The 24,728-nt window shown below is 38.2% G+C and overlaps 1 protein-coding gene across 4 annotated transcripts in view; it reads left to right on the top strand.

The window, feature by feature from the left end:
• Nucleotides 1-24,136, top strand: part of TTLL5 (tubulin tyrosine ligase like 5) — a 254,922-nt gene extending 230,786 nt beyond the window's left edge. For all 4 annotated transcript variants that reach the window (XM_010963151.3, XM_045523209.2, XM_010963129.3 and 1 more), the window contains one exon: nt 23,493-24,136. In XM_010963151.3, the coding sequence (XP_010961453.2) occupies nt 23,493-23,515 (23 nt within the window). In that variant the 3' untranslated portion in view covers nt 23,516-24,136. The remainder of the gene's footprint in view (nt 1-23,492) is intronic.
• The last annotated feature ends 592 nt before the right edge of the window (nt 24,137-24,728 follow it).

The raw sequence follows: 24,728 nt of genomic DNA, 5'->3' as shown, positions 1-24,728 counted from the left end.
CACTTGCTTTTTCCCCCCGTTTGGAAAGGTGTCGGGTATTTCTGTTGCCTTAGTCAGCACAGAGCAAGGAGGACCTTGACTATAGTTTCAGAGCCTTAAGCTTCACCTCATGCTCCAAATCCAAGACAGAGCAGCTGAGAATGGGGCTAGCCGTGCCACCAATTGCCTCTCCCCCGTTGTTAATCCCTTTAATTCTGCCGTCCACAAGCACCCCTCCCTTCACACTGCCCTGTTGCCCAATTGTGATGTGATTGAACAAGTGGTTTTGGCTTTGAAAGGTGATTCTTAGAGACACCTCGAGTGACCCACTGCCCTGGCTTTTCGGGGATGCTCTTGATGTTCGTTATCATCGGGCACCAGAGATCTTTTCCGGGCTAGTAACACTTCCAGTCAAGCCTGGTCTTAACTGGCGCTGACTCCCCCTGAGATCCCGGCCTAGCTGCCAGGGTCAAAAGAGGGAGCAGTATTTCAGTGCTAAGTGCAAACAGTAAGAAACCACCAGTCTCTTGGTTCTTACAGAAGAGTTTATACTCTGACACTTGAGTTATTAAATCACTTTAAAGCATGGCACAACTGGCTTTGTGATGATTATATATATATTACAGGCTATATTTCTGCTTTGCTGTGTCATTCCCTGGTCAAAATGTTATAGTTTATTTAAAAATATATTCGTCTCTTTCACAAACCCTGGATTTTACGGTCAAAGGGGGGAAGGGTCAGGGAAAGTGAATCACTTTTCAGTTCTATGTGTACACAGAGCCTTAGAATTAAACTAATTCTAATTTCTCCCTTTCCCCAAACTGAAGAATTTCAGTGTCCTAAGATGTTCATTACACTTACAAAAGAATGCGTCCTAATGACACGTGGATGGAGAAATCTGGCTGGGTGTTGGGGGGAGGGCGGCAAAAGCTCACGTTGGGACTTACCCTGCCATTACTGTCAGGCATGCCTTTCTAACCACCACCATGGAGCTCCTGGTGCTTGCAGAGCATGAAGAAAGCCTCGTCTCCCCTCCTGGGCTCTCCCCTCATTGCTGTAGGAAGGGGAGTAGCAGGAAATGGAATCTGCCCCGGTCATGGGATTTTTTGAAAGAAACAAAGCATGATCTGATGAAGAGCAGGTTAATCCTGCTATTTCATTTCCCTTTCAGAAAGGGTGGGGGCAGGATTGTGATATGAAGTATTTGGTTTCACATCTGTTCCAGGAATTATCCTCGGCATAAATCCACTTTTCTTTTAAGCATCCTAAAGCATCCCAGGGAGCTCCTCCTCCAGGGCACCCTCCCCGCCCCCACAGTTTATTTCATGGCCACAGAGCAGCTGACAGACTCCCTGAGAGATCATCCTGTCACTGCTACAGAAAGAGGGCATCTCTGAGTCTTGAAAGTCAGAATTTCTGTGGGTCGATTTTGTGTTCTGCTCTCCACAAAGGGTTGAGGATTAAAAAGTCAGTCGCACACCAGCAGCGTGGTATAATGCAAAGCGAACCCAATTTAAAAATCAAAGGAACTGCCTCTTATCTCACCTTGGCTACTATTTGTGTGATCTTGGGCAAGTCACCAAACCTCTTCAGGCACAAAGCCTTCATCTGTGAAATTAGCACAGTGTTTCCCAAAGTGTGTTCTGCACAATACAAGTCTTCACAGTCAAAAAGTTGGAAAGGTGCCATTTACTCTATGGCATTTCTTAAAGAGACATAGTATATGTCTATTCAAAAGTTCTGAGGAATCTTTCAGTAATGAAACTTGTTTTTAACCCAGCATTTCTTAAATTTGTCTGACCTGCAACTGTTTTTCCTATGATGCTGATTAACATCTTGACACTTTGAGAAATGAAGTTCAACTCCAAAATGCTGCAGATCTATAATCTGTTAGATATTATATTTGCCAGGCTCAATTTAACTTTTCAACTTTCAAATCTTATTCATGGGAAAATAAAAAATAATTTCATATGTAGAAAAGTGACTTCTAGTTTTAAAAAGTGAATTTAAGGGCCAAAGCAATTATTCAAACTAACACAGGCTTGTAATTAGGAATTTCGAAAAAGTTTCTGGAACTTCTGTTTTCTGTTTCCATCTCTGAGATGTTTAGCATTCTCGTGTGGCTTTTGAGGGTGTGGTGGGAGTTTTCTATGAATAATTACGTTCAACACACAATTACATGCACGTAAGGAATAACACATGATCCCCAACCTTAATTCAAAGAATAAACATACACACAGGACAAGCAGAATTTCATTTTTCAGAGTAAGACAAAAGAATGATTATAAATTAATATTTTGACAAATGATAATTGATATGGATGGTCTTGTACCAGATGATTTGCCCAACTGTAGGCTAATACAAGTGTTCCAAGCACATTTAAGGCACGCTGGGCTGAGCTATGATGTTTGGTAGGTTAGGTGTATTAAATGCATGTTTGACTTAATCTATTCTCAACTTACAATGCATTTGTTAGGATGTAACCCCGTTGTAGCTCTAGGAAGATCTGTATTATTAATTAAATGTCTACTGAGAAGATACAGAGAAGAAGGAATTCAAGGCAGCAGTGTAAGTAAAACATGAAACACAAATTCAAGTAACAACTGGATCAGGGGTCAAATAATATACATGAGGGAAAAATGTGAAAATAGGATCAAGCAAGGACAGTACCTTGAGAAAGTAGTGACTTCACCTGATGTAAATCTTGAGGCTAAAATTAAGTTCTGACGAAGGTCAACCATAGCCAGACAATACTAACATTATTATAAAGCATGGATAATAATAAATCTTGTAAGGAATAAATAAGGGTGGTTTACTTAATCACTGCATTTGGAGAAATATCCACATCTTTAAAGTGTTAGTCTTTAATAATACTGAGGTTTTGGTGTCAGCTTTCCTCTTTCTCACCTCTCTGAAAGCTCCTTCTTGGTCGCTTTTATAAAGCTCTTCATCCTTTGCTTACTTGTGAGTTTTCATTCTCTAGAATCCTGCCTTTGGTCCTCTCCCTTTAGTTGTAGCTGACCTCCGTATTTGACAGTTCCAAACCTGTACCTCCCACCAGGGCTGTCATGTATGACTTCCCAGATTAGTTGTGCACTGTGCAAATCTGGGGATACCATCTACATAAAACATGTGCCGAGCAGCCCTTCTCCAGCTCAAACTTCTCTCTGGATCTGTATAGCCCAGTTACCTCTAGATGTCTCTCCTGAATGTCTCACAGTTATTTAAACCCAACACATCCAAAACTGTACTCTCAGACACAGGCCCCTTATGGCCCCTCCCTAGGCACCTTCTTTAAAGGGGAAGCCAGAAACCTAAGAGTCATTCTAGCTACTCCCCTCACCCCACATATCCAATTGGTTATCACTTATTATACGTTTCCCTTTAAATACCTTTCAGGTCTTATGTCCAATCTCATTCATTTCCTCTGCCTCAATTCAGGCACATAGCACTTTTTGTTTGAAATACTACAGTGTTTTCTATACAGATCTCTTCACCCTCAGCCTCATTCTCTTTTATCCTCCACACTACTCTTAGTGGTCTTTTAAAAACAATTATAATTATGATACTTCCCTACTACAAAGCTTTCAAAAGCTCTCTTTAAAGTGCAAAATCCTTACGTGGGTAACCAAAGCCCTTCATGGTCTGCTCCCTTCTTTACCCATATTTTCCACCATTCCCCTAACATGTATCTTTAAATAAACTACTTGCTGCACTATCTCAAACTTCTGTGCTATTGCACAGGATGTTTCCTCTTTGTAGAAATCCTGTCTCCCCTTGGCTAACTCAGGCCATGTTTCCATTCCCAGATCTTGTCATCTCTTCCAAAATCCTTCGCTGACCACAGTACCCACTTCCGTCTCTTACCATCAACTCCTGTAAAACCCTTTGCCTTCCTCTGTAATAGAACTTGCTAAAAGATTTTATTTTTATTTTACTTGTTAATCTCTCCCACTAGATTATAAACTAGAAAGATTAGGAATTATATCATTCACCTCTACATCACCAGTGCTTTTCATAGTGCTGGGCATCAGTTTCTATTGCTATTACAAGATTTAACATTCACTGGATAGATCTCTGGACAGTGTTAGATCCACTATGCAATGTTCACATCCTGTAAATTATGGATATTTTAATAACTTTTTTTCTTTTTTTTTAATGGAGGTACTGGGGATTGAACCCCAGACCTCGTACATGCTAAGCATGCATTCTACCACTGAGCTGTTATCCGCCCCCCCACTTAATAACTATTTCTGTACTTCTGTCTGTCCCTTGGACGTCTGAGAAGAAACAGAGAAACTCCATGCCATCTTTGTAATCAACTTTTTCCTGCTGTTCAAGGGCTATATTCCTTCATTCACCCAGAAACATATGTGGAGGGGAAATAGGCACATAGTAGAGTGTCTATCTTTAATAAGCTAAAAGTGTTAAATCTACTAATTGTTGATTTTAGAAGGTTAAGGAGATTGAAATACACATCTCCCAGAATTGACTCAGTAGCAAACAGCTGGGGTATATGTGTCCATAGCTTATGAATTGACCATTTTCAGAATGTGGTTCTTTGCTTATATCTCCTTTTCATTTGTCCCAACATGGCCCCCAAAGGGGAAAAAAATGTAAAATAAAATGTCAGTTAACTGAAATTTTTATTATTTTTTAAAAATGTTTTTACCCATAAATTCAAAGAAAGATGCAAATAGCAAAATCTATCTGATGACATGGTACAGTAGGGAAAATTCCTGGGCTTAGATTCTATTACCATACCTGCCACTAAGTAACTGTGCAATCCTGAGCAAGTTAGTTAACTTCTCCAGGCTCAATTTGGTCATATGTAAAATGGAAATACATTCATGTAGAAATGTTTTTTGAATACTTTTTATGTGTCAGGTGCTTTACTTGGAACCAGAATTAAAATAGCTGCTATGTCTTCCTCCTGGGGTTGCTGTGAAAACTAGATGAAGTATTGCCTGTGAAAATGTTTTTGTGTTTGTTTTTGTTTTATTATCAAGTAACACCTAGAACAGTCTCAATCTTCAGTCATCATTATTTTTGGCAGAAAAGTACACTAATTTATTTGCAGCAAGGTTTGAAGCAAAGAAAAATTGAGCCTTAACCCCAGTTAACAAAGAAGTTCAAGTAGCCACAATATTCTTTGCCCAAGCATTCCAGCTAAGACAGGTTTTCCTTTGTTGGTACATGAGATTGTTTGTTGTATTAGTTATCTATTGCTACATAATAAATTTTACCCCCAAATTATGGCTTAAAACAACAAACATTTATTATCCCACAGTTTCAGTGAGTCAGGAGTCCCAGCTTAGCTGGGGAGTTCTGGGTTAAGGGCTCTCCTGAGGTTGTAGGCAAGGTGTCAGCTGGGAGCTGTGGTCTCACCTGAAGGCTCAACCGGGGGGTCTGCTTCCAAGCTCACTCACGTTTTATTGGCAGCCCTCTTTCCGCTCAGTCCTCTCCAAAGGACTGCTGTATGAACCACAGGCTCACATGTTGGAGTTTTAACCCCCAGTCCCTCAGAATGTGACAGTATTTGGAGATAGGGCCTTTAAAGGGAGTGATTAGGTTAAAAGGAGGCTGTTAGGATGGGCCCGAATGCAATCTGACTGGTGTCCTTATCAGAAGAGGAAATTTGGACACGACGACATCAGAGATGCACTCAGGCAGAGGAAAGGCCCTGTGAGGATGCAAGAGGAAGAGGGCCATCTTCAAGCCAAGGAGAGAGGCCTCAGAAGGAACCAGACCCGCTGGCACTTTGATCTTGGGCTTCCAGCCTCCTGAACTATGAGCAAACTAATTTCTATTGTTCAAACCAACCATTCTATGGCATTTTCTTATGGCAGCTGGCCTCGCCTGAGCAAGCAATACCAGACAGAACAAGAGCGCACCCAAGGCAGAAGCCACAGTCTTTTTAGAACCTAACCTTGGATGTGACATCCCATAACTTTGCCATATTCTCTTGTTAAGAAGTGAGTCAACAAGTCCAGTCCAGGCTCAGGGGAGGAGATTATGTAAGGGCCTGAGGACCAGGAGGCAGGAATCACAGGAGGCCATCTTCATGGCTGCCTACCACAGTAGTTTTGTTTTGTTTTTGATAAAGTGAAAATAAAGAATTAAGAGATGGACAAATTGGCAGTTTTTATGGTAAGGTAGATTCAACTTCATCAAATACATGGGCATGCTGACTGATACAATCCATAGACCATACTACCATTCTGTGAAGCTAAGATTGTTCTGATCTGGAAAATATAAAATTTTGACATTGAAGTCAAGATTTTCTGGGAGGGAAAAAGAGCATTTTGTGGACTAGACTGAACAGAAATGGTACAATGAATCCTTAAGCCTGGATCTAATGTGGTGATTCTCAACCAGGGGTACATTCCAAGAAGGAAAAGAGGAGGGGAGGTATCATAAGTTTTTTAAAAAGCATAGTCAAACTATCATATAACTTTGTGTATGCAAAGTGGTAAGAAATTTACAGCTTTCATAAAACAAGCTGCAGAAAGTAAAAGGAACAATATCTTCTTGGCTGACGGGGCATGGGTCATAAACGGTGGAGAAACTGCTCTAATCATTCTTTTATTGTTAATAGACAAAAAGAGGAATATAAGATAGTAGCTTAGAAATGGGCACGCAATGAACCTTGATCCCGAGAGAGATGATGCATTTTAGAAAGTCCAGTGACAAGTAATAAAAATGATTAGTGGGCTGTATGGATTAGTTTGGAAGATAAATATAAAGTAACAGACATATGCAGGAGCCTTTCGAGAACTGATAGCAAGATCTTTACAAGAGAAGGATGAATGATAGGTGAACTCAAGCTTTAGTTCAAAGGATCCAGAGGACATCTGCTTTGTGGTGATAGTGAGTTGACATCTGATTCCTCAGTAAGTACACTGAGTTTCCAATAGCTTTAGCCTCTAAAATTAGTAACATTGTCAGCTTGATTGTCTGTTGTTGTCTAACCATCAGACTCTATGTAGCAAAGCTGTTATTCCCACACAAAGTCAAACTTCTCACCAACCTCTTGTCGGTATCTTAAATGATGCTAATATGAGGTTAAACTCTCCCTTTACCTTACAGAGCACTCTGAGAGCTATCACTTGTAATAACATCTTCGCATATTAAGCTCTAATAATGTGGCTCCTGTTTTGCTGGAACTCCCCCTTGGGTGGCCCTTTGTTTTAAGAGAGGAAGAAGCTGTTTCCTGTTATCTCCTGGTTGCACAGTAACAAGATGACAGACTGATTATAGGGTCCGTTTCAGTTTTTCTTACAAAGCTGTGGGGCTAGAGTGAGACCATGGGAGGATCTCACAGGATGACCCACACTAAAGAGATATGTTGGAATTTGAATAATATTTCTGTGGGTTACCTAATGAGTTCTCCTGGAGGAGATGCTTAAGTTGGTATGGAATTGTTTCTGAGATACATTGTTAAATGAAAGATTGTTGTTTTTTTTTTTTTTGATTCCACTGTAGGTTATGCCCCTATTTGTGTAAAAGGGGAAGAAAGGATATATATCATATATTTGTTTATGTATGCATAGACTATTCTGAAAACGATACACACACACACACACACACACACACACACACACACACACACACACGTAACAAAGAGTCTAGGGTAGAAGAGAAACCTCTAACTCTGTACCCTTCTGTATTGTTTGAGTTTATTTTTAATTTGTACATGGATTACTTTTTAAAACCACAAGTAGAGAGGGTCGAGGTATAGCTCAATGGTAGAGTGCTTGACTAGCATGCACAAGGTCTTGGATTCAATCCCCAGTATCTCCATTAAATAAATAAAAATAAATAAATAAACCTACTTACCTCACCCCCAAAACAAACAAAAACAAACCCAAATCTAATAAAACACACACACACACACACACACACACACACACACACACACACACACAAGTAGAAACAGTTTTTTAAAAAGAAAGACCTTGAAGAAATGAAATTTAATTACTATATAAAGCCTTCAGACTCATGCTCTGTTTTTTGATATGGTAATTTGAGTTTTCCATTTCTCTCTCCTTTTGTCATCATAGTTTGAAAAATCATGACAGTAGTGATTGCTATGTGTTGAGCACCTGCTGTATCCCAGGTGCTATAGTTTTTATGTGGGTTGGTTTTTTTTTTTTCCACTTAATCATCACAGCAATCATGAGGGACGTTTCTTCCTGCCTCACTTTTCAGCTGAGACTTGTATAGTCCTTCCTCTGATTCTCTTTAGAAAATAGAGAGGACACAGTTCTAAGATTAACTTTCTTCCGGATGCCTGGCCAGCACTTTGCTCCAGCAAAGGTCAGGGTGGCCCTTCTGGGGGATGCACTGGGTCAGTTGTGCCCTTCGTTTTTCCTCCTCTACTTGTGTTCTCTTTCTCTGGGCTTATTATTTTATTATTGTCATAACTTCAGCTTTCAACTTCATTCTAATGAGTCTAACATCTGAGTCTCCATTGGTAGTATCCAGAATATATTTGGTTGCAGTGACAAATCCCAACTTAGAGAGCTAAGAAAAGGAGGATTTATCGACTCGAATTACTGGAAAGGATTAGTATGGACCCAAGAACTAAGGGTGGTCAGATCTTTGTTTCTCTCCATCCCTCTCTGCCTCATCTTCTTTCTCTCCAGCTTTCTCCATTTTCATTTCTCTTCACAGTTTCCTTAACCTCGCTCCTTCTTCTTTTCTTTACATGGTTTCTTCCATGTAGCAAGATCAGATGGAGAAGTATGATTTGAGCAGCAGCTCCAGCCTTATTCTTTCCATTTTAATGACTGTAGAGTAAAGAGAACGCTTCTCTTTCTACGTTAATATATATATATATATATATATATGTATATATGTAAATCCTAAGGAAGGGCAGTGATTGGCTTGGTTTGGATGACATGACCACCTCTTTAGGCAATTGCTGTGGGCAAGGGGTTGGGGACTTTGGCCAAGTCTGGATCATCTGCCAACTTTTGTGATCAAAGGGTGTAGGACTAACATTTGTAGTCTGGCCATAATCACCTGATTGGAATAGAGGAGGTAGGTAGCAGTTCCCCAGAGGAAGTGAAGGGAGCTGATGGAAAGGGACAGATGCTAGGCAGACAGAAGCAATAGATTTCCCACTGCTTTCCACCCTTTCTAAATAGAGTACAGGAGACAAAGTATGCAGCAAATACTTCACATAATACCTGGAGCAGAATAAGGGATAAATCAATATATACTATTATTGACTATCTTCTTTTTAATTGTGGCAAAATACACATAACATAAAATTTACCATTTTATGTGTTGTTTACCAGAAATTGACACATTGTAACTGGCTATACTTCATTAAAAATAAAATAAGAAGCCAACATGAAAGAAAAAAAATAACCATTTTAAGTGTTCAGTGAATTAAGTACATTCACATCAGTGTACAATCATCACCACCATCCATCTCTCAAACTTTTATCTTGCACAATTAAAACTGTAGCCATTAAACACTAACTCCTGTTCCCTCCAGCCCCCACTCTAGCAGCACCACTCTGTTTTTCTGTCTCCATGAATTTGTCTACTCTAGATACCACACATAAGTAGAATCACCCAGTATGTGTCATTTTGTTACTGGCTTATTTAACTCAACATAGTGTCCTCAAGGATCATCCACGTTGTAGCATGTATCAGAATACCTTCCTTTTTTAAGGCTGAATAATATTCCATTGTATGTGTATACAACATTTTGTTTATCTAGTCAGCCATCAATGGACGGATACTTGGGTTGCTCTCACCTTTCAGTGGTGTGAATAATGCTGCTGTGAACATAGGTGTACAAATATCTGTTCAAGACTCTGCTTTCAGTTCTTTTGGGTGCATACCCAGAAGTGGAATTGCTGAATTTTATGGCAATTCTGTTTTTAGTTTTTAGAGGAACTGCCATACTGTTTTCCATAGGGCTACACCATTTTATATTCCTACAACAGTGCACAACGTTTCCATTTCTCCATATCCTCCTTAACACTTGTTATTTTCTGTTTTTTTGATAGTAGCCTTCCTAATTGGTGTAAGGTGGTTGTAAGCTCTGTTAAATTGAACCTTGGTAACTGAGAATAATACAAGTGTCACTGACGGAATTAGAGCACTCAGTGATGTGAATGAGTGGGGCAGATAATACTGTTAGTATTTTATTTTTATGAATTCATATTTAGATTTTTTTCTTCAAGGTTTATTGAGATATAACTAACATAGAGCCCTGTATAAGTTTAAGGTGTACAACATAATGATTTGACTTACCTATGAAATGATTATCACAATAACTTTAGGGAACATTTATCATCTCATATAGATATAAAATTAAAGAAATAGAAAAAAATTTTTTCTTGTAATGAGAACTCTAAGGATTTACTCTCTTAACAACTTTCATTTGTAACATACAGCAGTCTTAACTATATCATGTTGTACATTATATCTCTAGTACTTATTTATCTTATAACTGGAAGTTTGTACCTTTTGACCACCTTCATCTAATGCCCCTGCCCCCAACCTCCTGCCTCTGATAACCACAAATACGATCTCTCTCTCTTTTTTTTTTAATGAGTTTGTTTGTTTTGAAGTATAACTGACCTACACTATGTCAGTTTCTGTTACACAACATAGTGATTTGGTATTTCTACACATTTCAAAATGATCATCATGATAAGTCTAGTTGTAATAGGTCACCATGCAAAGATATTACATAGTTATTTACTATATTCCCCACACTGTACATGACTATATATATATAATAGTGTGTGTGTATATATATATATATATATATATATATATATACACACATACACAAAATACATACATACATACACATGATTAAGTTACTGGTCTGTTAAGTTCAAACACATTTTAACAACTCTGCATTTTTACCCTCTCCCCATGTTTCCTTTTTCTGACATCATATTGTACATCTTTTTGTTTTGTGTAGCCCTTAACAACTTATTGTGGATATAGATGGTTTTACTACTTTCGTCTTTTAAGCTTCCTGGTAGCTTTATACATGGCTGATTTACTGCCTTTACTGTATATTTGCCTTTACCAATGAGATTTTCCTTTCATAATTTTCATGTTTGTAGTTGTGGCCTATTCTTTTTTGCTTAGAGAAATCCCTTTAACATTTCTTTTAAAGCTGGTTTGGTGGTGCCTCAACTCTTTTAGCTTTTGCTTTTCTGTAAAAACTTGTGATCTCTCCATCATATCTAAACAAAAGCCTTACCAGGTAGAGTATTCTTGGCTGTAGGTTTTTCCCTTCATCACTTTAAATATATCATGATACTCCCTTCTGACCTGCAGAGCTTCTGCTGAAAAGTCAGCTGATAGTGTTACGGAAGTTCCTTTGTATGTAACTTGTGCTTTTCCCTTGCTGTTTTTAACATTCTCTATCTTTAATTTTTGCCATTTTAATTCCATTGTGTCTTGGTGTGGTCTTCTTTGGGTTGATCCTGTTTGGGATTCTCTGTGCTTCCTACGTAGTATTTTAAAAGTCGAATTTGAGATGATGACTGAACATCAAACTCAGAAAAGTCTCAAAAGTCAAGAAGTCAGTGCCAGATGTAGAGTTTAACAATCATCCTTATAGAACTACCAGTTAAAACTGTCCATGATAAATTCTGTGAGGGAAAGGATCTCAGAAAGAGCAATAAAATGCAAATGAGAAGAAGGAGCCAGTGAAAGAATCCATGGAACCAGCCTTGAGAGGAGGCACCTGGATATTTCAGAATCTCAGACAACCACATAGATCAAGAGAGTGGGAATGACTGATGAACTCAGATGCTAAGACAGATGATATTTAATTACCTATGAATAAGATTTTGTTAAATTTAGTCATTTCCATATGAATACTGCCCTGTAGAGTCCTTGATAATTTTTGGAATGTTTTCATATGGATTATCTCACAGCAATCCAGAGAAGTACACAAGTTATTATTCCTATATTATGAGAAAGAAACCGAAGCTCAGAGAGATTGTGATTTTCCTAAGGTTACTGCTGATACTCTCACTTTCCCAAGATGATCAGTTTTGAGGAAGCTGAAAGCAGAGTTCAGAGATGCCCGAGTCAGAGGAGGTGTGAGGTGTTCCCCACTGGTGCCTAGGCAGCTGGTCATCCCAGCACATGTGCCCTCCTTCAGTATCTCCTGGGAACAGTGTCTACTAACCCCTCTCAGCTTCCTCTAAACTACTAAGGAATTTGATTGTCTAGACTCCGGAGGAGTGGTTTTTAACCTATAGGTCATGACCTCCAAGTAGGTCATCAAATCAGTTTAGTGAGTCACAGCCAGACTCACGAGAGCCAGCGGTATATGCCTCTTCTCAGCCCTGCCTTCAGTAACTTCACGTTGCTTACTTGAACTCGGCTGTGGTGGAAATCAGCCAACAACACAAAGTCGGGGCTTTGGTTTGCTTATTTTACCACAGAGAGCCAGTTGTGAAACATTTACTAGCATACCACTAGTTGTAACCGTCATTGCTGACTCCCTCCCCCCCCACGGTGGAACGGAATGGAATAGAAAGAAAAATACCAGAGTCCTTCTATAATGAAAGTACAAATTGTTTTGTGAGACTTTAAGTCATAAAGAGATTTATGTGTGTGTTCATATGAGATGTATTTTTTACCACATGTTGCAGTAAAAAAAAAAAGTTTGAAAGTCACTGGTTTAGGGTCCCTTCTTTTACTTTCCTCAGATAATTAAAAGTCTGCTATTCTCCTGACGCTTTGGCAAAGAACTGGTATCCAGTGCCCTTTTTTAATTAATGCCATATCTACTGTAGGAGGAATAAGACTGAACTTTCATCAGGCTAGAAATAAGTCTTCTAAATAGGAAGGATCCCTCTGTACATCAGTTCTTTTGAACCCAAAGCTATATAAAAATTCATTCTTAAACCTCACTGAAGATTTTCACCAGTGAGCATGTATTTATCCTATAGACAGAAAATAATAGTCATTATTAAATTTCAAAGATTAGAAGGCTGGTAAATTTTTCATTTCTAGAACTATCCATAAAGAAATTAAATCTTTTCAGAAAGTAAAGAAACTTTTTGTGAAATAAGTTATTTTCCTTTTAATAATTTAGTGATTTATTTTATAAATCCAGATTTTATTTACATGTATATTTTATATAAACATATAAAAGACATTATACTTAATCTTATACAAAAACATACGTATCTCAAATGTGCTTAAGTGGATTGTGCTTCAAAACTAGATTGGTGTCGATAGATCATTGAATTAGATCCCAAGGACTTTGATTTAGATCAGGCTTGCAATTTTTAAATTTTCATAAAGAGGAAGTTAATAAATATCCCCTTATGCAAAAAAAAAAAAAAAGGCTCTCTGCAAATATGTTAAATGGTGTCTATCTCCATGAGGTTAAAAAAAGAAACCTTTTACTGAGTGACATCTGAAAGTCATTCAACTAGATTTATATGTTTCTATTCCATGATGTAACTATCTTCTCATCTTTGGGTTTGTTGTGATAAGAAAATAAGCCAGAATAAGGCTATCATGGTTTTTACTGGATTATAAGAACTATATATACTTTCAGAAATTAGTTGGGTACAGTTTTCTCAGAAGAATTACGCTTACATGTCTATGTGACTTTACAGTAGAATTCCTTAAAATAGCATTTTATTAAAACTATTCAACACTCATTTGCAAGTAGGAAGTAAGTCTCCCCAATGAATGGATACTTGAGCCGCATCTAAGATTTAAATAAGTGCCTATATTTTTCCTTAGCAATGAAGAAGGATTTTTGAGAGGGCATAAGAGCTCGATGGTGCTGCCGTGGTCGGTCAGCCCCTTCTCCCGTGTGACTGCATTTCAGAGTCACTCAGGGGCTGCCTCTGCTCTGAACAAACCCTTCGCAGCTGTGCCAGTGCCTTTGTGTCAACCAGGCAGGGTTTCATGAAATGGATCTGATGCTCATGTGCGTGTGTTGTTCATTCCTACATCCTAGAACTGTGCCCAGGAAGGTGAGGGGCCAGCAGGTTGGCCCTCACTCCCCAGCTGTCCCTTTCTCCTAATGTCACTCAGGATATAAATAAAGTGATTCATTCATTCTCTTTCTTCCCAAACCAGAATGCCGCAGAGTGTACTACCAGGGCCACTGAGATCAGTTGGAAAGGCCCTAGGGACAAATCTAAGAGGCACAGTTTTAAGTCTTTGCATTTAGGTAATTTTTAAAATTAAGTTTTAAATTTTATTTCTCTTAATCACTTCAGACCTTGGAGGAATAAAAATACCTCCAGTTACATGTTCGTGTTGTTTGAGGTCTGGGCTTTCTTTATTGGAGTGGAAGTCATGGTGGATTTCAGATGATCTCACTGGAAATGTGCATCCCTTTCCTTCAGACAGCTGACATGTGGTAGGAGCACTGGTCTGGAAGGTGGATTGCCACCTGTCATACCAGGCCTTTTGCTGTTTGCAGAAGTACAGTTTGTATTGTTAGTGGAAGTCTTTAACTTCTGGAGGAATGCTGCCATGCTATTGACCATTTCCCACATCAGCCAATGGAATATTTACCAAGCAGCCCCCATGTAAATACTTACATGGCAAAATGCTGGGAGCTCGGGTCATGTGAAGATTTGTAAGACATGGTCTGTGCAGTTAAAAGAGTGTAGCGGGGGAAATGAGAGACGCATGCAAGACATAGTCCCCTCCCCTCACCCTACCTGCACCGAAAACAAAGCTTAAGAAACTGTGATTTAGGTGGTTTAGGAAAGTCTGTCCACCATTCCGCTGGCAGAATGTATGCCTTAAAGTGAGCGTGGAGAATGCATCTGCTGTGCCTTCTCCATCCCTAGGTGCCTCTCATGATGTAGTTCACCTTGGCCAGTGTCAGTCATGTATAAAAATATTTTTATTTGCTATGTTAAAGTAATACAAGGCAGTTACTTTAATCTGGTGCTAGGCTGGAATAAAAACTGGGTTTGCTGAACTCTCTAATACTTGCCAAACTGGTATAATATATTTCACAGGTGCTTTAAGATTTTTAAGAGTAATTCAGATGATATTTTTGTTTACATTGTTTACTGACTTTAGAACTAATCTAATAAGATGTAGCTTTATTTCTGATAAATGCCAAGTAAGTGTATAGACAGAAAATATGACCCATAGACATTTAACCAAAAAAGCAAGAAAGAACTTCCAGGCTAGGACATCAAAGCAAAAAAGAAGATGGCTTAACTTCAATGGCTGGTTTTCAAAGTCCTAAAAAGAAAAGAGCTGGGCTGTGATCATGGCTACAGAGGCAGTGAGGAGGACTATATGCCTAAGCTTACATTAGGGCCAACTTGTGGTTATAAATGAGCAGCGGAGAGTCCCCTACTCCATCTCACTCAGCATCAAGCTTCAAGACAGGCTATTTCCTTTCAGTGCTTGAGTGGGTGGAGGTCAGGTGAGAGGGGAGGTTTATTTTGGTTAACCTTTCAATGGAGAATACAGTCCTTTGGGGTCCATCTTTATGTGAAGGGTCTCTAGTTAGACTCTCACCTTGAGATTTGCCTGCTGTCCTTTACACCTGCCATAATTCTGGTCTAGAGCTTCTTCGATCCCCACTCCTGCCTGGTGACCCAGTGCTTGGGTCATCAGGGCAGTAAAGGTCCACAGAACCACAATGTGACTTAATTCATATTCCCTAGGTGTCCCAAAGAACTTGAAACTGAGAATTTAGTTTAAGGCGGTCCTAAGCTAGTAGTGGCCCCAGGCACCCAATAGAATTAAATACATATTTTTTTTCTGGAAAAATCTCCTTCAACTCAAATCTCAAATAACCCCATGGGTAAAGTTCTAAGAACTATGAGATCACAGTTTAAAATTATAAAACAAATAAGGAAACAAGTCACCTTAAGCAAAAGCCAGCAAAAATAACAGATAACAGTATTTGGCCTGCAGAGACTAAGATATTGAAATTACCAGGGATAAATTTTTTAAAAAAATTCTCATATGTTTAGGGAAGTTAAAGGAGAGAGTAAAAGTATGAGTAAAACCAAGATATTAAAATTATGACCAAGCAGATTTGGAAAAAGAACTAAGTAGCGCTTTCAGAGTTGAAAAAAATATAGTCGTTAACATTTAAAAATCAACAGACGGGCTGAAATGCAGATTAGACCCAGCGGAAGAGTGATTTAATGAGAATGTGAAGGAATTACCTGAAATAAATACAGCACAGAGAGAAAAAGTGGTGGGAACCTGAGTGAGAAGCCCTGATAGATATCTAATTGGAGTTCTGGAAAGAAAAATGAGACAGGAACAATATTTGAAGAGATAATAGCTAAAATTTTCCCAAAACTCATGAAAGATAGACAGATGGCAGTGAATCACAAAAAATCCACACCTAGACACACCATACTAAAACTTTAGAATATTAAAGACAAAGGAAAGATATTTAAAGCTGCTAGAGAGAAAAGAAGCCTTACCAAAGGAATCCCAGTTTGATCAACAGCATATACTTCTCAACAGCAGTAGTGGAAACCAAAATAGAGCATAATGTTGCCATTGATGAAAGAAAGCAATTACAGAACCAGGAATGTATTTTAAGCTGTAATATCTTTCAAGGATGGTGATGAAATAAAGACACTTTTCAACACATAAACCCCAAAGAATTTGTCACTAGCAAATCTCCACAAAAGGAAAGAATCTAAAGAATGTATTTCAAACAGAGGAAGGTAATACCAGAATGAGGTCTGAGATGCAAGGAGGAAGGAATCATGAGCAAAGAATGTATAAAAATATCGGGAAATATAAACATAACCTATGAAGTGATAATGTTCTTGTGAGGTTGAAAGGGGAGTGAAGAGGGAGTGAAAATATCCAACATCAGTGTCGTCTAAATCAAGGGCGGGGGTATGATCAGAGTTTAAGTAGTCTTACTTGATATTGTACAGTGAAAAGGTGACAATATTGATTAACTTCAACTTTACATAGTTAATATTTACAGATGTGGAAATGAATAGAATAACTACTAAAGGATTAGAAATGCAAAACTTCTGAAGTAGTAGAGAAAATGAGATGAGAAAAATAATAAATCCATAAGGAGGAAAAGAAAGCACAGAAAAGGTGGAACAGGGCGTGGAGTGTATAGCTCAGTGGTAGAGAGCATGCTTAGCATACACAAGGTCCTGGGTTCAATCACCAGTACCTCCATTTAAAAAAAAAAAAAGAAAAGGAAAAGAAAAGGTGGAACAAACAGAAAGCACAACTTAAGACCATAGAAATAAAAATATTAGTAATTATAAAAATGTGAGTAGACTAAATATTCCAGTTAAAGTCAAAGACTGATTCACTGGACAAATATTTACTGAGCATCTATGATGTGCTGGACACTACTGTAGGCACTGGGCACATAGCACAGAGCAGTGAACAAAACAGCCAAAAATCCCTAATAGGAGAAATGGACAGCAAACCAAATAAGTAACACAAATAGTGCAATAGATAGTGGTGAGTGTTCTAGGGAAGAAGTAAAGCCATGAGAGAAGATCGAGAATGAGGAGAGTCACATAGTAGTCAGGAAGAGTGCATCTGAGTAAAGACCAAAGGAGATGAGGGAATGAGCTGATGGCTATGAAGGGAAGGGAATTCCAGGCAGCAGGAACAGCATGAGCACATGCCTTGAAGGGGATCACAGCTGCTGTGTTTGGGAAATACAAGCAGGCCAGTGGGGCTGCATGGAAGGGAGTGAGGTGGCGAGTGGGAATCAACGGGCCTCAGGAGATGCTGAAGAGCCAGCTCATGAAGGACCCAGTGAGCAAGGAAAGGACTTGCACTTTCCGTCTGAGGGAATTGCTAAGCCATCAGGCAGTTCTGGGCAGCGGAGTGCCTGAGCTGATTTTGGATTTAATGGGACCTCTGCCTGCTGCATCAGGTGGGGCAAGGTGGGAGCAGTAGAGATGGGGAGAAATGGTCAACCAGAAAAGGAGCTATTGTTAGCCTAGATTTTTTTAAAATCCACGTTTAGGCTGTTTAAGAGAGATATTATGTAAAACATAAGTATATAAAAAGTATGAAAAAAGAAGGTTGGAAAAAGGTATACCAGGAGGATGTAGTTAAATTCATCAGACAAAATAGATTTTAAGGCAAAAGCGTATCCAGAAATAAAGAATGTCAGTACATTATGGCTAAAAGTTCCAAAGATTCACCAGGAAAGTATTTTACCTTTACTTGTTGACTTATTTTTTTAAAGTTTTTTCTTGGGGGAGGAGGTAATTAGATATGTATGTATGTATGTATGTATGTATGTATATATGTACATATGTATGTATTTATAATGGAGGTGCTGGGGATTGAACCCAGGACCTCATGCATGCTAAGCATGTGCTCTACCACTGAACTATACTCTCCCCTTTCTTGCTGACTTATTTTAACTAGTATGTTTCCTGATTGTTAAAATTGAATAAAATGAACATTTATAAAAATATATATATATTGGGCAAAAATTAACAGAACTATAAAAAAAAGAAAAAATCCACTTTCATATTGGAATGCTTTAATATAACTCAGTAATTGGTAGGTCAAGCAGTCTGAAAATCAGTTACATTTTAGGAAACTTGAAGCACACAATTAACAGATTTAATCTAATAGATATATAGAGAACATCACTCTAAATTAAGTACATAAAACACATTCTTTGCAAACGTCCATTTGCAGAAACTATGTACTAGACCTTAAGTCACATTTCAAAGGCCGTATTTCCTGATCACAATGCCGTAACAGAAAGATAACTGAAAAATCCTTATGTGTTTAGAAATTAAGAAAGAGTTAATAAAATTATCCAAAAAAATGATATAATTAGAAAATACTATTTAGCAAAACCTGAGGAATATTAAAAAAACAATATTAGAGGAAATTTTACACAGAGTACAGAAAGAGGAAAGACTAAAAGTTAATGTGCTGAGTATCTAGCTTAAGAAGTTAAAAAAAGAACAGCAAAATAAGTTCAAAGATAATAAAGATAAAGAGGAAACTAATAAAATAGAAAATAAACATACAGTTGAGAGAAACGAATAGGGACATTATTATACACCCTTTGGAGATTAAACATCTGGTAGGAAGATATTATGAATAACCTTATTCTGATACATTTTTAAAACTTTGGTGAGATGGATACAATTTTAGTATTTAACTTATAAAAATTTACTGAAGAAGAAATATAAAGCCCAAATACTTATTTAATTATTAGGAAACTGAATCAAGAACAAAAATCTTCCTGCAAATGCAACGCTAGGCTTTTATGGTTTTCCTGGACATCCAAGGATCAGATATGCCAATCTTCTACAAACTATTCCAGAGTAGAGAAAAAGAGAGAACACTCCCTAACTCTTATTATTATCTTAATATCAAAATCTAACAAGGACAGTTCCCCCTCCAAAAGTTCTACAATTATTAAGATCTTCTTAATTGTGGATATAAATATAAAAAAGTCTGAATAGAACATTAGCAAACTGAGTCCAGCAATGTTAAAAAGACAATACATCATGATAAAGTTAGGTCTATCCCAGAGAGTCAAGTATTATTTAATATTTGAAAATTGACTAATGTAATTTTCTGCAGTAACAGATTTATGGAGAAAAAAATCATATGCTCTTCTCAATGGATACAGAATGAGCATTTGATAAAATTCAATATCCTTGTGACTTTAAAATAAATTCCTAACCAACTAAAAATAGAAGGGAACCTAATAATAGAATACCTCTACCAAAAAAAAACTGACAGTAACCATCATTCTAATAGTTGGAAAACTTTGAAAGCATCCCCTTTAAGATGCAGAGCAAGACAAGGGTGCCCTTCACTTCTGTTGAGCGTTGTACTGGAAGTCCTGGTCAGTAAAGTAGAATAAGGAAAAGAAATGACCTGAGAATCAGAAAGGAAGGAGCAAGTCTGTCCTTATTCTCAGATAATGTAAATATATTTATATTTATTCTGATTGGAAACCCAAAATGAATGTTCAAATAAATTACTAGCTTTATAAGAGTTTTCCGAAATGAATTACATTTCTGTACCTTAGCAACAAACACGTAGGGTATGTGATTATAGAAAAGATCTATAATCATTTAATTATATCAAAGTTATAATCATTAAAGCATACAACATTCCTAGGGAAAAATCTAACAAAAGATATGTAAGACCTATTATTTTAAAAATTATAAAACCTATCAAGAGTCAATTAAAAAAACAAATTAATGGAGAGATATACATGTTCATAGATTAAAAATCAGCTTGGTAAATTGTCAGTTCTGCCCAAAATTGATCTATAAATTGGAGAGGGTATTAGTTGTTCATTTTTTTAAATTTGATGAGCTGAGTCTAAAATTTACATTGAAGAGGAAAGGGCCAAGAATAACCCTTGTCCTCCCAAAGAATGAGAATGAGAGTAAGAGGGCCATGTGTGACTTGTCTTACCAGATACCAAGAATTATTATCAAGATTATTATCAAGCTAAAGTAATTAAGAGAGTGTGGTGTTGGCACAGAATAGAGAAACCTGAAGCTGGTCTTCTATATGGAAACAGTATATGTCAGAGAGGTATTGCAGTTAAAGGAAGAAATAAATAATGCTAGGACAATTAGTTATTGTGTGGGAAAAAAGGAAAAATCTGTGCTTCATAAGTATGCAGTTTTAGGTTGGATTAAAGGCTTAAATATAAAAGGCAAAAGTGCCCATCTTCTATAAGACATTATCAGACTATATATTATGACTGTAATGTAAGGGGAAGATTTCCTCAATTAGACTGAAAAAATACAGACTAGAAAGGTGAAAACTGATCAGTTTGACTTTGTTCCAATTAAGAACGTCTAAGACACCATAAAGATCTTGTGGGGTTTTTGTTTTGTTTTCCTTTTATCCTTAAGTCCTTATCTATTAGAGATGCATTCTAAAGTATTTATGGGTGAAATGATGTGTTATCTTGGGTTTGCTTTGAAGTATTCCAGGAAGAAAACGTGGGGAAAGAAATGAAACACGAATTATAGGACATCGATAATTATCAAAGCTAGAGGGTGGGAGGATGGAGGTGTCTTATATTATTCTAGTTTTTGTGTATGTTTGACATTTTTTCTTTTAAAACGTTTTTCAAAGAAACCATCTACTTTTATGGTGACTGCCCTGGATTTTCTAGATGTCCTAATATTTTTGAAAACTCATTTTTCTGAAAAGTTCCCTTGTTAATGTGTATCTAAATGCAATCTAACTTTTATCTCTGAGTAGGACTTTCCTTATAAATTCATAAATCATGAAGCATCCTCTTTAAAAAAGAGATACCCTACAGAGAGTGAAGAGATGAGTCACAAACACCTTCGCCTGGGAAGGTATTCGTAACATACCTTCAAAAAATTAGTATCCAGATATTAAACAAGGAACTTTAAAAATCAGTAAGTAGTTTCTTAGATATGACATCAAAAGTATAAGCAACACAAGAAAAAAAAAGACAAACTGGACATCATAAACATTTTTAAATTTTGTGCTTCAAAGGACACTGTCAAAGTGAAATGACAACCCACAGGATGGGAGAAAACATCTGAAAGTCATGTATACGATAAGGGACTTGTGTCTAGAATATGTAGAGAAGTCTTACAACCCAGTGATTTAAAAGATACTTGATTTTTTAAATGGGCACAGGATCTGAACAGACATTTCTCCAAAGAAGATACACTGTGCCAAGAAGCATGTGAAAACATTCTCAACATCAGTAGCCACTGGGGAAATGAAATCAGAACCACAGCAGAATACCACTTCCCATCCACCGTGATGGCGATAATCAAAAAGACAGAAAATAACAAGTGCTGGTGAGGATGTGGAGAAATTGGGAGAATACACTGCAGATATGATTTGGCAGGTCCTCAAACCATTAGAATTACCATATAACCCAGCAATTCCGAATACTCTTATGCATATAACCCAACAGAAATTAAAACATATATCCAAACATAAAGCTTTTACATGAATGTTGATAGCAGCATTATTAATAATAGCCAAGAGGTGGAAGCAGCCCAAATGCCTATCAAATGATGAGTGAATAAATAAAATGTAGTGTGTACACAAAATGCCATAAAAAAGGAATAGAGTAGTGATGCCTGCTAGTGAATGACCTTTGAAAAAATTATGGTAGGTGAAAAGAAACCAGACATTAAGGACCACATATTATATGATTCCACTTGATATGCGGTGTCCACAGTAGACAAATCTATAGAGACAAAAAATAGATTAATGGTTGCCTGGGGCTGGGGGATGAGCTGTATGGGGGTGAGGGCTAAGAGAGATGGGGTTTTGTTTTCTTTCAGTTCTAGACTTGCTTGTGGTGATGGATGCACAACTCTGAATATACTAAAAGCCACTGAATTGCACACATTAAATGGGTAAATTGAATGGAATTATATCACAGTAAAGCTATTTAAAAACATCAAGAAGCAGCAACTCACTTGGCAAAAGGCATGTCCAGGCATTTCACAGAGGAAAAAATGTGTGCTCAGTGCTAGATACCTGAAGAGATGCTCAGCCTCATTCCCAGTCAGGTGAATCCCAGTGGAAACCACAGTAGGATGCCATCATATCTTCACCTGTTCGCAAAAATTTTAAGCTCAGGCGATACCACTTCTCCGCCGTAGAGGAGGGGAAGCCGAGGGGGAGCTCATCCGCTGGCAGAGGGGGTGTGAAGTGGTGCAACTGCTTTGGAAAATAATCTGGCATTATTTTTAGAGGGTTGAAGATGCAAGTATTTATGTCCCCAGCAATTCCACTCCGAAGTATCTATCTAAAGAAATCCTTCCAGTTGTGTGCTGAGATCACATATAAGAATAGTCACATAATAAAATAGCACTATAAAATTCAGAACCACATAAAACTAAATAATATAGTATTTACATATATATATATATGAGCTAAATAAACTTTTTAAAAAGCGAACAAGGAAAGGTTAAATGCAAAGTTAAGGGTAGTGGGAATGGGGAAGAATTGGGAGGGTCTCACAGGGGATTCAGGGTAATGGTAATTTTCCTTCTCTTACATTGGGGGGGAGGGCTGTAGGTGTGTGTTTTGTGGATGGGGGCAGGGGGTACAAGGCAGAATATTTTCTGACAACCTGACATGGAGGGAAGATTTAGACAAACTCTGGAGCTAACATAGAGCAGATTTTCTGTGCAGTTCAATATTGAATGCTAATAATGCTGACCCTGAGTTTCTAGAAAAGGTTAATATATTTAGCATCTTCTATTTAAGAAGCAAAAAGGATGAAATGTTTTTATGAGGAGTAGGGAGAAAGCGAAGAAAACTACAGCCAAAAAAAAAAAAAAAAAAAAAGGCAGCAGAATGGAAGTGTTTTAGAGCAGTTTCCAACAAAGGTGGTTAAAATGAATAGTTTTCTACTGCAAAGTGATCGTCATTTATTTGGGCCACAGCTACTTTGTACTTCAGCAATGCTAACTAATCCAAACATGCTGTAAATTACTAAACCCCCACACACCCGTTTCGGACACTTAGTGGCTGACTCTCTTTTTCAGATCCTGCTCACACTAAACGATGAACCACAAACCGGCGGAGGAAGAACCTATTCACTAGTCCCACTACTCCTGGGTGCGTGACTGCCATCCACCAGCACTGCAAGGGGTGCAGAGTGTTTTTTTGCTGCCTCAGTCCCCAATGCCTTCAAGCAGAAGTGGCAGTAGATTGTTGCCTACCAGCCAATCCAGACTCTTCCTGAGACGACAGGAAAACATTTCAGCTAGGTTTCGATGGACCTTGGCAGTGGGGACATTCAGCTGATGCATTATATTACCCCATCAGAGCACACGTGTATCTTTTACCCCTTCTGCCCCCTCCCCAACCTGCTTAGGTCTCCTCTGTCCCTCTCCTGCTACCGCACAGAGATGATATAAAAGAGGCTCTTTGGCTATTTGCATTTTGCTTCCTCTTCTTTTCCAGATTGCAGTATTAAGCTTTACCTCCTACAAGCCTAAAATCCCAACAAAAGTATCTACCAAAGTTGTTCTTCCCTTTCCAGAGGGTTTAGGGGGAAGGGGGAGCTTACATCACAAGTCTCCCAGAGAGTGGAGGAAAGTCGGTGTGCTGCTGACCACATGAGCCATGGTAAAGGCACCCTTTGGAATTACTGATTTCTAAAACTAATAAAGTAAGTCTATTTTTATTTTCTTTTTTTCCATTTACTAATTTCCCAACAATCAGTATTCACAAATAAGACAAACGGGACCAACTTCTCATTTTATTTCATTGCTGGGCAATTTCTTTAAACTTAGTGAAGAAATGTGAGCTGTAAAGTGATGTTTTATTCTTATATTTGGTTTCAACAGATGGTGGGTCCAGGCTGCTCCCGAGGGGCCGCTCCCACACCTGGGGAGCTGGTGCTGCCAGTGCCTCCTTTATCAGACCACAGCAGACAGGCCCTCCGGTGGCACGTGAATCTGTATCCCGTTGCACAGCATTGACCTAAACAGTTCATCAGAATGAGGCAGCATGGCCCCCTGGCTGCTTTCTGCTTGACCTCTGCTCTCTCGCTTCCTCACCTGTCCTATCCTCTCTCTGGCTTCCGCTGGGGGAACGGTTGACAGGTGGGCTGCGAGAACCCACTGAAGGTATATTTAGCTGCCCCAAGGAATTATTAGGTGAGAATCCAGCCTCTGGGGTTTCCACAACAAGGTGCTATAGATTCAGCATGGAAGTTCCAAATGAAAAAGGACACCCAAAAGGCAGAGAGAAGAGGGGCTCTGTTGCCTTTGGAG

This window comes from Camelus bactrianus, chromosome 6 (assembly GCF_048773025.1).
Source record: "Camelus bactrianus isolate YW-2024 breed Bactrian camel chromosome 6, ASM4877302v1, whole genome shotgun sequence".
Taxonomy (NCBI): Eukaryota; Metazoa; Chordata; class Mammalia; order Artiodactyla; family Camelidae; genus Camelus; species Camelus bactrianus.
This window is presented reverse-complemented; position numbering and strand designations above follow the sequence as displayed.